The sequence below is a fragment of the Peromyscus californicus genome, unplaced genomic scaffold (genome assembly GCF_007827085.1).
Source record: "Peromyscus californicus insignis strain IS unplaced genomic scaffold, ASM782708v3 Scaffold_10__1_contigs__length_136768540, whole genome shotgun sequence".
Classification (NCBI taxonomy): domain Eukaryota; kingdom Metazoa; phylum Chordata; class Mammalia; order Rodentia; family Cricetidae; genus Peromyscus; species Peromyscus californicus.
This window is the reverse complement of record NW_026294391.1, coordinates 11758680-11771813: the sequence shown is the minus strand read 5'-3', so window position 1 is coordinate 11771813 and position 13134 is coordinate 11758680. Positions and strand designations below refer to the sequence as shown.

Here is a 13134-nt window from a genome sequence, read left to right as displayed (position 1 = left end):
TGGTACATATACACAATGGAGTACTACTCAGCAAAGAAAAACAATGACATCATGAAATTTGCAGGCAAATGGATGGAACTAGAAAATATCACCCTGAGTGAGGTAACCCAGAATCAGAAAGACAAACACAGTATGCACTCACTCATAAGTGGATACTAGATGTAAAGCAAAGGATAACCAGACTACAACACACAGCTCCAGAGAAGCTAGCAAACAAGGAGGACTCTAAGAGGAATGCATGGATCGCCCTGGGAAGTTTCCATGAGTAAACTGGGGATGAGGGGTGGGCAATAGAGGGTAGGGGATGGGGGATGAGAACATAAGGGAATGAGATGGTCATCTGGAACGGAGATGGAGTGGGAGAGCAATAAAAGAGATACCATGATAGAGGGAGACAGCATGTGTATAGGAGAAACAGGGAGCTAGGGAAGTTCCCAGGAATCCACAAGGATGACCTCAGCTTAGACTACTAGCAATAGTGAAGAGGGTACCTGAACTGGCCTACCCTAGGATCAGATTGGTGAATACCCTAACTGTCATCATAGAGCCTTCATCCAGTAACTGATGGAAACAGATGCAGAGATCCATGGCCAAGCATTGGGACGAGCTCCAGGAGTCCTCTTGAAGAGGGGGAGGGAGAAAGGATTGTAGGAGCTAGGGGGTTCAAGATCATGATGGGGAAACCCACAGAGACAGCTGACCCAAGCTTGTGGGAGCACACAGACTCTAGACTGTCAGCTAGGGAGCCTGCATGGGACTGACCTAGGCCCTCTGCATGTTGGAGACAGTTGTGTAGCTTGGTCTGTTTGTGGGGTCCCTAGCAGTGGGACCAGGACTTGTCCCTGGCACATAAGCTGCCTTTTTGGAACCTATTCCCTATGATGGGATGCCTCGCTCAGCCTTGATGCAGGGGGTTGGAGCTTAGTTCTGCCTCAACTTGATATGCCATGGGTGCTGTTGACTCCCATAGGAGGCTTTACCCTTTCTGAGGAGTGGATGGGGGGGGGTTTAGAAAGGAGGTAGGGGGAGGGAACAGGAGGAAAGGAGGGAGGAGAAACTGTCATTGGTATGTAAAATAAATAAAAAATAAATACAGAAGCTACAGAGTGCTGTAAAACAAAACAAATAAAGATATTTGTAATAAGGTGTAATAAGGGCACAAATGTTATAGGAGTAACCAACAGACTTAGGGCCCAGTCCATGAGATGGGATCCATACTAACACTGCTAAGCGGTCAAAAACCTGAGGCTAGATAGGTCATGGGCCTAGGGGAAAACCTACTATTATTATTTTGCTAAAGAAACATAGAAATAAAATGACTCCTAATGACATACGGCTATACTCATAGATTAGTGTCTCAACGCTCTTTAGAGATACTTCTTACAGTATATGTGAATTAGCACAGAGAGCCACAACTGGAAAATGTACAGTGAGTGAGACAGACTTTGGAGCACTCAATTCTAAATGGCATGTCTTCCTCAGGCTCTCCTCTCAAAGCTCATGGATCTATGCAGAAGAGGAGGTGGAAAAATTTAAGAGTCAGAGGTGATGAATGAGTCCAAGGAGATGGTGTCTTCTAGACCCAACAGAATTGATGCACATAACGTACTCACAGAGATTGAGGAATACCCAAGACCTGCACAAGTCCAAGTCAGATGGGGTCTCAGCACTTGGAGGAAAAAGTGGACACCCAAACCAACCAAACCAAAAAGCTATTTGCAATTGATATCTGCTGGCAAAGGGAAAATCAGTTTTCTCCAATGGGTTGTCACTGGGTGTATCAACCACACTCCAGGGCGGGCCCCATACTGTGAAGTAAGTAGTTGGCCGACATAAAATGAACTCTGTGGGGTTTTTCTTTGGGGGGATGTTTCATTTTGTTTTGGCATTTTTACCTTATTGTTTTCTTCTTTATTTTAATTTTCATGTTTGTGTTCTTGTGTGTTTTTAAGAGAGAGACACACACACTATTAGAGAACCCTTCCTAACAGAAGCACTTGGGAACCCCTTAAAGAGCACAATAAACTGTAATCTCATGCGCACTGTGCACTATTATTCATAAGACTCTCAATAGAAAGCAAGCTCCTGGATCTTTGGGGAAATAGCATATGTAAGAATAATTTCAACTTTAATAATTTCCTTAATAAATAATTGACATGTTATTAGTTTATTGTAGAGAGATCCCAGTTAGACTGATTAAGGAGTACTGAGGAGGATTTGAAATGGTAAGCCATTTTTTAGATGAACAACCGCACAGTAGAGGGTACAATAGAGTCTAGACATAATCTAGAAATGTACATCTCAACAGGGCAGCAGGTCCTGGAGTGGCCAGTGCCATGAATGATGACATCACCTTAGGTGGGAGTACCTCCCCCCCCTCCCCCCCCCCCCCCCCCCCCCGCCCCTTGTGATGCATTACTGTTCCGGAACTCTGGGGTCCCACACTGCATTCTCACCTCAGTTACCGCGTCCACTTTCCTGAGGCAGTTGGTTGATCCTCTAGGCTCAGCTGAATCAAGATACTCGATCTCTCTCTGGAGAAACACTCCTTCATCTCGTCCTATGTGAGGTAGGTTCTTTCTGTGGGATGCCCCAATAAGTTAAATGTGAGCCGATAGAAAAGTTAAGAGCCTGTGTAGACTAACCAAGTACTTGTGTCTTCCGCTCTCTTTAACACTTAGGACTGTGCTTTGAGCTAAACCCTTCCTGGGAAATTCCTCAAGGATCCTAGAAACTATAACCATCTGACAGACTCATGTCACACTATTTCCGAGGGAAGCAGTAGTATGCCTCTTAGCTTCACAAACTTTGAAATTACCTATGTGCCTGAGATTTCCTCCATCCTCAATGTCACCAAATAGTCTTCATTAGAGAGCTACTTCCCAACTGCCTCTTGGACAAAGCTACAGTCTTCATGGTCCCAGAGATACCTCAATGTCCACTCACTAAACTTTTCTGATGACTTGAGTGTGAGGTCAGACCCCAATACCTTGAGACACATCAGATTTACTCTGCATGACAGTTGGTCTGGTAGATGTGGAGGTTCCAGCTCTTTTATCTCAGCAGGAATTTCTAAATTAGCCCAGGAATTCACACTCTACTTAACAGATCCACCTCTTTTTAGCACCACAGAGCATCATATATCCCTTTCGTTGACCTCTGAAAACCATGAGTTGGGGAGAAATTAAAACCGGAGGCAATTCCCTCACCAACTTCATCTCAGAATATGTACACATGTCACAGGACACTATACCATAAAACAGCAATCTAAATTACTTAGTAGGATGATACAGGGGAATTACTTGAGCCCAGAGTTTCTCTGTCAGCTTAGCATCATGTCCATACCATGTCTCCAGGGAAAAAATTGAGTCAGTAATAATGTAGACATATGGATTTAAATTTCAGCAGGTTCCCAGAAATGTGTTTTTTATTTAAAACTTTATTGTGTCTGTTAATTTTTTTAAAATAAAAATAAAAGGTTAAAGCATTTATTTACTGATGAAGGAAAAAAATTCTGCTGGGTTGAGAGGTGAGCAAGTGACTGAAATTGAAAAAAAAAGAACACTAAATATCTAAGGTTGTCTTCAAAATGAAAAGTCTACATTTAACAATATGTACCTAATAGCCTTGAGGCTATGAAGGGTATTAATAGTGGGAAATTAAGAAAGTATCTAAAGCTGGAAGAGAGACTACAGGGAAGGAGCAGGGAGGTGAAATATAGGCAGGACAGTTGTTGAGCTTGAACTGTTCAGGGGGCCCCAGGCAGTGGCATCAGGATCCATCCCTGGTTCATGAGCAGGCTTTTTAGAGCCCAGTGCCTATGGTGGGACACTGCACAGCCTTGATGCAGGGGGAGGGGCTTGGACCTGCCTCAACTGAATGTACCAGGCTCTGCTGACTCCCCATGGGAGACCTTGCCTTGGAGGAGGTGGGAATGGGGGGTGGGTTGGGGGGGAAGGCTGGGGGGTGGGAGGAGGAAGGACAGGGGAATCTGTGGTTGGTATGTAAAAGGGACAGAAAATTCAAATAAATAAGTAAATAGATTAAAAAAAGCTCACCCTGAGAAAGCTCGGGTATACACTGGGATCCTGGACCTGCTAATAAGACTTCTATTGGCTTAAAAAAAAAAGAAAAGTATAATGGGATACATGTATGAGTGGATCAGCATGAAAGCCATCTTTTGAAATCTAACCACAAAAGCTAATAAATAATAAAACACATTTACAGAGGAAAACAGCTTAATAAAGAGGAGAGCATTCTTATTTTGTTGGGTGCCAGCCACTAAGCCTAAGTTTGATAGTCAGGACCCACATGGTAGAAGGGAGAACAGACTCCTGTAAGGTGTTCTCTGATCTCCACAGACATATCATGGCATGGGGGTCATGAGCACACATACACATACACTCCAAATAAAAATGTAATGAAAGAGTAAAACCTATTTTGAAGTCCCTTTGCTGCCTCACTAACACAGACATGTCAGTTTTCACACTGCTTTTCTTTTTCTGAGACATATGTGCTACAGGATGGCCTTGAACTCTCCCCATCTTCCTATCTCATTATCCCAAGTGCTAGGAACACAGGTGTTCACCACCAAGCCCAGCTTCCTAAGAGAATCTGTTCTGAGTTTTGTTCAGGATTTATTTTAATTGATAGACAACAATAGTGCATACACAATTAAAATCTAGTATGGTGATTTAAGATACACATATGTGTGTGCTTATCAAATATGGGTAATTCATATTTCTCTGTCCTTATGTATTCATCATGTCTTCTACTGTTTTCTGGTAAAACTGGGAAATGAATGCAAGGGCCTCTTACATGGTAGGTAGGAAGGAATCCTACAGGATTTAACTACGTATTGCCCAGCCTGGCCATGATCTCACTTTGTAGCTCAGGCAGGCATTGAACATAGGATCCTTCTACCTCAGCCTCCCACCTATTTTGTATCACAGGCATAGGAATGGACCTTTGGCTTCCCTCTCCCTTCTTTACAAACTCACCACATGGAGCTATAAGCTGTAGTCACTAAAGTGTCCTGCAAAATTCTAGCAGCTCTCCTTCCTCCCTACCTGGATTGGGTGTTTGTTGTTCCCCTTCTTCTGTACTCCCCGCCACCTATCTCCAGTGACAACTGTCTCATTCTTACCGTCTATGAAATCAGTTTTCCCTTTCCTCATATGGCTGAGAACATGTGTCTGTGCTTGCCCAATTCAATATCTTTCTCTCCGCTCTTAATCTCCATGAACGTTCCAGGGCAAATAATCAGGACAGAAGCTTGACCCACTCTTGGAGACTCCATTTAACTTCATACATGCTCCTTCCTTCACAGGACATTTTGTTTAGTGCTGGAAGAAAATTAGATGGTGTCTTTTCAAAATCCCATTAGTCCTACTGACATGAAAACAGTGAGTTCCTGTGTAAAGAGCTCTGTGGAAGAGACTCCTGAGCCAAAGAACATATGTGAGGTGAGGTGATCAGGGGTGGGCAGAAGCAGCTGAGTGACCAAGGGCCATGGTAGAAAGAGTTCTCAGAAGGGGGAAACCAGAGGCACTCAGGACAAGGACCAAAGTCTCCACAGGACCTCCATAAGGCTCAGGATTTCTATCTCCACACACATGCATGCACACACGCACACATACTCGAGTGAGCACTCAGTAAGTCCTGTTCCAGAGTCCCTGAAGACTTCAGATTGGTGATCTAGTATTAAATGCATTTGGTGACACTTAGCTCCTTGTAAAGGGGGGGGGGGGAGAACTAATAACCAGCACTGAGCATTTCCACTGTAATTGGGAAATGGCTGTTATTCACATCTCTTACTTGACCCTCACATTTCCAAGGATCAATCATCTTGATTTTCTAGATGGACTACCGAGGTCCTCCAACACAGAGGGTATTCTGGGATGAATGGCACACGTGTACAGCAGAGTAGTTGCCAGAATTTCTATTTCTTTCTTTTCTAGGCCATCCAGGATATTTCTACATACTTTTCTGAGGAAGAGTGGGCAAAGCTGACCAAATGGCAGAAAAGTGCCTACGTGTATATGAAAAGAAACTACATCAGGATGACGGGCCTAGGTAACAGGAAGTTCTGGGTTCAGACAAGTCTGGTGTCTCCCAGTTATTTTCTTTGCCCCAGCTTCTTTTCAAAATGTAGCATGTCCCTATCCCACACGCTACTTTTCTTCCTGGGGAAATGTCAAGGTGCTTGCTGAGCACGCTGCTCTTCTCCATCGTGTTCAGGGCTGAGAGCACAGAGCTTAGGCCATAGGGCTCAGCCTGCAGGCTGCACTTGTCTTCCCTTAAGGTCTGTGCTGCATCCCAGATCCTAGCTTCATTTCCCCTCTGTGCTGTCTGTTAAAGAACAAGTACTTTGCTTCCTCTTAGGGGTCACAGTCAACCAACCAGTTTTCATGCGCTGCAAGGAACAGGCCAAAGAGAAGCCGGTGCCGGTGGAATGTACTAAAGTTCATGGCCGTGACAGTGAAGGTGAGTGGTCTGCAGGGGGTGGGGTGGTGGGGGGAGGGTTGTGAAGGATCACCTTTTCAGTCAAGATTCCTGGTAAGGTGACAGGCAGGTTGTCGTCGTCGTCGTCTTCTTCTTCTTCTTCTTCTTCTTCTTCTTCTTCTTCTTCTTCTTCTTCTTCTTCTTCTTCTTCTTCTTCAGGTTAGGGCTGTGTGGAAGAGTTCATTCAGAGGATTATGTAGAAGATCCTGTCATATAAAAGTCTAAAACATTAAAAAGAATGTACATTATTTTGGATAATAAGTAAATGGCAAATGGGTAATATCTTCAGCTGGAATGTGCACTGCCCTATATCACATCCTAAACATAGGCAGACATATCTACCCTATACACATACATGCAGACACTGTCACAGAGATACAACTCAACACACACGCACACGCACACGCACAGAGTGACTCCCCAGGAAAGCAGGCCAGATCGCACAAGCTCCCACAAGCACTTTACTTGATCTCAAACTCCAGGCCTGAAATTTATGCACAGTTTTTGAGAGCAAAGGAGAGTTATTACACTAGATAGTCCCCAAAACACTGAGCTAAATCACTTACCCTTCCTCACACAGTTAACACCTGAATATTCAAATCATTTCATGTGTTAAGTAAGATTTTCATTATTCCACATCTGAAAGTATATACAGTTCAAAATTTCCTGAAATCAATTTAATATTATGAGGTAAAAGAAATGTCCTGGGGTAGGATGAGTCAGTGATGAGGCAGAGACAACATTTCATAAACAATCATAAGGAGACTTCTAACCTTATACTATAGACAATGCCTATGCCATCAGTAAAGTGAGAGAGAGCCATGCTCCACCAGTCCCTCCTCCATGAGGAGACTGTAACCCTACGCTCTAGCATTCCCTAAATCAGCAGGATCTGGACCTTCTGAAATATTTACTAACCAACAAAACCTTCTGACTTGTCACTTCCCATAGAGGGACATCCTGAAGAGAGTTATGACATGAAACAGATAAAACGCCTAAAGGTGAGTAACACCTATTTCCGTAGGAGTGCCCCATGTCTGCCCTTCAGTTCATGTCCACAATGGCGAGGATAGTCTTCTTTTTGGTAGTGGATAAGTGTATATGATATATTTGATGCTTAAAGTGTAAAATTTAATGTGAAGCATCACATGTTTCCAATGCCAATTCTAACTGTATGGGAGTTCACTGGGTTGTATAGACTTTGGGTCTGGTTAATTTTGGTGTGTGATGTTTATTTGCAAGGTCCTGTGTTAAATATTATCCAGCAAATTAGGACAGCTTAAATCACGTGGCAGAAATACCAACTGTAGATTCCAATTTGCCAAAGTGCCTTACCCTAGGTTCTCTTTTACAGCTGACACCGCTGACAATAGACCTCTATGATATAAAAGATAAACTTACATTCGAAGGTGTGACCGTCTCCACCGTTTCTATTTTACCAGGTTGGATCTAATTCCTGTTCCTTAATAATGTCGTCACTCTTTTTCAATATGGCATTTTATTTAATTCTTTGAGGATTTTACATAATGCATTTTGATCATATTCACACATACCCCACTCTTTCACCTAATTAACATAAGACATCTTTCCTAGATGTTTTTCTCACTTCCCCACACTCTTCAAATTCATGTCTGTTTTTTATTTTTTAAAAATGACCAATGCCGGGTGGTGGTGGCGGCGGTGCACGACTTAATCCAGTACTTGGGAGGCAGAGGCAGGCGGATCTCTGTGAGTTCGAGGCCATCTTGGTCTACAAAGCGAGTTCCAGGACAGGCTCCAAAGCTACACAGAGAAACCCTGTCTCAAAAAACCAAAAAAAAAAAAAAAAAAAAAACCCAACCAACCAACCAACCAAGCTCGATTTGTGCTGTCTATATACTGTGGGATGTGGAATTATGTACTAGAGTATGGTTGACCTAACAGGGGCCATACCCTTAAAGAAAACTGACTCTCCCTCCCACAAAAGCCATCTATTGTCAACAGCTACTCACAAAGGGGTGGGAGCTCATGAGTCCCTGCTCATTCCATGCTAGAATGCTGACAGGCTTGATCCTATGCAGGTCTTATGTAGGCAAAGCCAACACCTGTGAGTTCATGAGTTTAACACTCCTGTCATGTCCATAAAACACTATTTTGCTCTGGTCTTCCTTGTCTTCTGCTTCTTACAATCTCTCTATCCCCTCTTCTGCAATGGCACTTGAGCTTGGGAGGAAGGTGCACGACATAGATGTTCAATGTCTAGCTGAGCATTCCATAGACACTTTCTGCAGTCTAACCAGTTGGGAGCTTCTGTATTAGCCACCACTCACTGCACAACAAAACTTCTCTGATAATGTCTGAGAGCTATCTCCGGGTAGAGAGAGAATGAATTTTGAGGTCACTTTGTACTATATTCATTTAGCACACTCCATGGGTTCCTCCTAGGGCTTGTGCAACCCCAGGTTCTTGGTCAGATTTACAGTACCAGGCCTGCATGTCTTCAATCACAGCATTCTAATAATTAGAGTATGATAATGAGGGTCAACACAACCATGCTAAATTATTGGCCCAAAGAGCAGTTTCACTAGCTCTCTAGTCCATAGCCCAAACTGCTGAAATGCATTCATGTCTTCTTTCATTTCTGCAATCCAGGTGATCCCCTTGTCAGGTATTCTCCCACAGTCTGTTGGTTCTTTCATCCTGACCCTCACTTTCCAAGTAGAAAAAAACTACCAGCTGGCCTTTGCTCTGGAAATGGAGCATGCACTCCTCCGGCTGGAAATTACAGGGCTTTCACTGTGGACTCCTCCCATTCTGATCTACTTCAGGACACATCTACACCCGGGAACTGTCTGCCCCACAGACCCAACCCCGAGGAACCCTCAGAGACACCTGACTATGAACTGGGAATTTCTATAGTTGGAGGTTCCAGTCTAGTGTAGAGAGTTAAGGGAACTGAGAGTTAGTGGCCAGTGAGGACACAGTTAAGGACTGAATGAAAAGAAGAGGTTATAAGAGCAAGTATTCAGTTTTATTATTACATCATTTAAACAGCATGTCCATTTGAGTGTGTTTGGCATGCCTATAATTGCAGAGCTCTGTAGGATCATTAGACCAAGACTTTTCTAGGGTGCATGAAGAGATCTTGTCTCAAACCAAAACCAAATGAAAAAACAAAAGAAATAAAGGGAATATAGAGAAATTGCTTAATGGTTAAGGGTTTCTGCTGTTGTTCCAGAGGAGTTCAGCTCCTAGCACCCACATTGGGTGGCTCACTATTATCTGTCACTCCAGTTCCAGAGGATCTGACACAGTACTCTTGCCTCCTTAGACACACCCACACATGTATCACACATACACAGAAACATACACATGTACACATAAATAAAAAATATAAGTGTAAAATAAAAGGCAATAAGTTGTGTTTCCAAGCTCAGAAACAATGTTCTTTCAGTTCTACATAGACTCCCTCATGCATGAATCAGGAAGTTGAATGAAAGGTAGCTTATGATTAGTGACCAATGACATAATAGCTTGATATTAGCAGAAACGGTGCAGGCACTACCTTACCTAATTCCACGTGGAGTCTTTTACCAGCATCCACATGATACCACACCTGGCGTCACATTCTCTGATAGAGATCAGTGTGCCTCCTTCTTTCTTCTCTGTCCCCTACATTCATCTGCACATACCATCATGGCACAGTACTGTCTCCTCCCTTCTATTCACTCTTTTATCTACTGTCCACGTAGTGCACCACAAGCTTATGTGTGGGGCCTCATATTTTATAGATGACCTGCCTTTCATAGAACCTGTGGGTTCCGCCAGTGCTTTTCTTCCCCAAGTCTCTATTCCATACTCCTAATTAAATGCACATCTCTTTTGCTTACATAAATGGCAGTCTATGAAGAACATAAAGGCAAACATTTAGTCCCAGAAACATGGTGTACTTAGGACATTCCTTTCCCATTTAAACACCTGTGTTCTTTTTTATTTGGCTACAAATAATGAAATGCTTTGTCAGGTACAATTAGCATGTTATGAAAATCCATGAAAAAAAACACCTGCAAAAGACTGGGCCCTTCAACATTCTGTCATGGAAGGAGGGGCTCACCAGGTTCTGCCCCTCTCAGAGGATATAAAGGTAGCTAACAGTTGCCAGGGGAAAAGACCAGTGAGGCCCAGTGCACATGTAAGTAATCCTAATTAAACTCCTTGAGCCCCACCATACCAACCGACATGAAATAAAAGGGACTCTAGCAGGGGGGAAGAATCGGCGTGAGTCAAAAGAGGCTGATGAGGAGTATGCATGATCAAAACACAGTCTATATGCATATGAAAATGTCATATTGAAAAGTAACAACATATATAAATAACAGATGCTAGTATAACTTTAGGAAAAAAGAGACAATACTTAACCTCGAAGACAATATAGAAATGCTACTGATAGCAGCCTGCACAAGTGCTTTAGTGTTCAAAAGATGATGAAGAAGGCGGCAGCAAGGGAAGAAAACAACCCCACATGAGTTCCAGGTGCAATAGGTTCAGGAAGGGCCCAGAGACACCTGCACACCCAAGAGAAAGCACAGACAGAAGGGTGGGGACAGACAGAAGGGTGGGGACAGACAGAAGGGTGGCATTAGATGGGAGGAAATCATGGAAGAAGCAATACTTTGGTTTCCCTGGCATGTTCTGGGTATGTGGCATGGGCCCTGAAAAGTCCCAGGCCTTGCTGGGTGAGGAGGTCACCCAGCTCCAGCTCAGATGTTAGAATGGGTCTTCATAATCATAATTTGACTTGTCCTTCTGAAAGCAATATGACACTGGACAAGTCTTCTACATACTCTGCGGTTCACGTCTTAAATCCACACAATATAAGGGAATGCCAACTGGGTCCTCTTTCTAATGAAGGATAACATAGGAAAGCTATATCAGATGATGGGGGAGGGGACCAAACACTACACTGGATGGGTATAACCTGAAGCGGCCTTTGGTCTGTACTGCTGTATGGCTAACAGTCTTTGTGACAATGGAGAAGGTCCATGGTCTCACAGGGGGAACAAGCTCTGTTCTTTTCAGACAGAACAAGGCCCTAAACTACCTAGCTCTCATGCATCAATCCCTCCCTATTTCAGGAGGTGGATTTTGGATAAATCCCTGGCGCCACCGGTTGCGAGAAAGGAAGAATCGAGTGATATATGAAGAGATCAGTGATCCCGAAGAAAGTGATGATGATGATGATTAAATCTGTAAGTGGTCCTTTGACACATCTCCTAAGCCCCAGAATACACACTTTTCTCGTATGGGAGAGGATCAGTCATCCACTTCTAGTCCTTAGGGGTGGAACACTGAAGCTGAAGTAACATGTCATGCTTCCTTTACTGCAAGGCTGGGTAGTTTGGAGACCTTCCCTACCTGGGATGCTGTGGGCTCCCAGATCCCAGGTCAGCTCTCAAAGTACAGGCCATGCCTTCCTCTGGCTTAGGAATTCAAAGACAAGGTGAGCAGTCCCTGTGCTCTGAGCAGAGGGTTTGCCTGTGGAGCAGAGGCTCTGAGGTTCAGGAAAGCATCGTAGGCTTTGAAGGACGGGAGGAAACAGACCGGTGAGTAGGCAATGTGAACTCACTAGCATTTCTTTTCTTTCTTGTATCAACCACAGAGAGTCGAAATAAGCCCAGGATGAGAAGAAGAATGGTGGGAATCCTGGATCAAAGCCATGACTTTGAAAGACTACGTATCAGTTCTATATATAGATATATGTATATATATTTATTAAAATTCATTATAATTTTAAGGTTAAGCATCAGCTTTTATATTATTTGTCAAGTGTTCTCTTAGCAATTTTGTAGGATGTGTCAAACACTCTGTCAGGACTTTATGCCAAGCATTCCCTATGTATGATGTCACTGTGCTAAGCCCAGGAGAATTGTTTGTTCTTCCTTTGCCAGGCAATCTTAAGCATAGATCTCGCTGTATGGCATCTGGTCAGCACTGGGGATATTACATGCTAAGTGCTCTGTTAGTATTATTCTTACTGTGAAAAAACCACTCTTGTAGAATATCAATGTTTCAAGTAGGCTAGGTGGCTCAGTGGTAAAGGATCCTGCTGCCAGGCCTGACGACCCGAGTTCAATCCTAAAGATGCCCATGGTGGACAGAGAGAACTGACTCCCTGACATTGTCTTTTGACATTCACAGCTGAACACACACACACACACACACACACACACACACACTAAATTAAAATAAAACAAGTCTATCCATATTCCATTCAGCGAGGCATATTCTTAATGCATACTGCTGTTTGTCTGCCCTGTACCTGTCTTAGGAATCATGTGCTATCAGTCATCCTCTGCACTGAAGCACACTGCCCTTCCCTTGCCCAGGACTACTGAGCAGAGTTCTGTTGGTTTATTTTAACACATTTCTCTGTGCTTGCACACACATATACATGTCATCACTATGATCATGTTACCTGCCATGCTCCACTAGAAACGTGTCTAGTCACAACCATCTTACTTCATTTTCTGGTCAGCACATACTTTCTCCCCTGTCTGTACACAGGTTACAAATCCAAATTCTGTGATGTAGGAGAATCTGGATTCTTGACAACACATGTGACCTTCATTTACCTAAGAGCCCGAGGCTCAG

The 13134-nt window shown here is 43.4% G+C and overlaps 1 protein-coding gene across 1 annotated transcript; it reads left to right on the top strand.

The window, feature by feature from the left end:
* The first annotated feature begins 5381 nt into the window (after nucleotides 1-5381).
* Nucleotides 5382-12717, top strand: LOC128113657 (protein SSX2-like). The gene is made up of 4 exons (XM_052743533.1): nucleotides 5382-5465; nucleotides 5961-6075; nucleotides 6385-6486; nucleotides 11622-12717. Exons 1-4 carry the CDS (start codon nucleotides 5397-5399, stop codon nucleotides 11726-11728), a joined length of 393 nt encoding a protein of 130 aa, XP_052599493.1. The 5' UTR covers nucleotides 5382-5396; the 3' UTR covers nucleotides 11729-12717.
* Nucleotides 12718-13134: the final 417 nt, after the last annotated feature.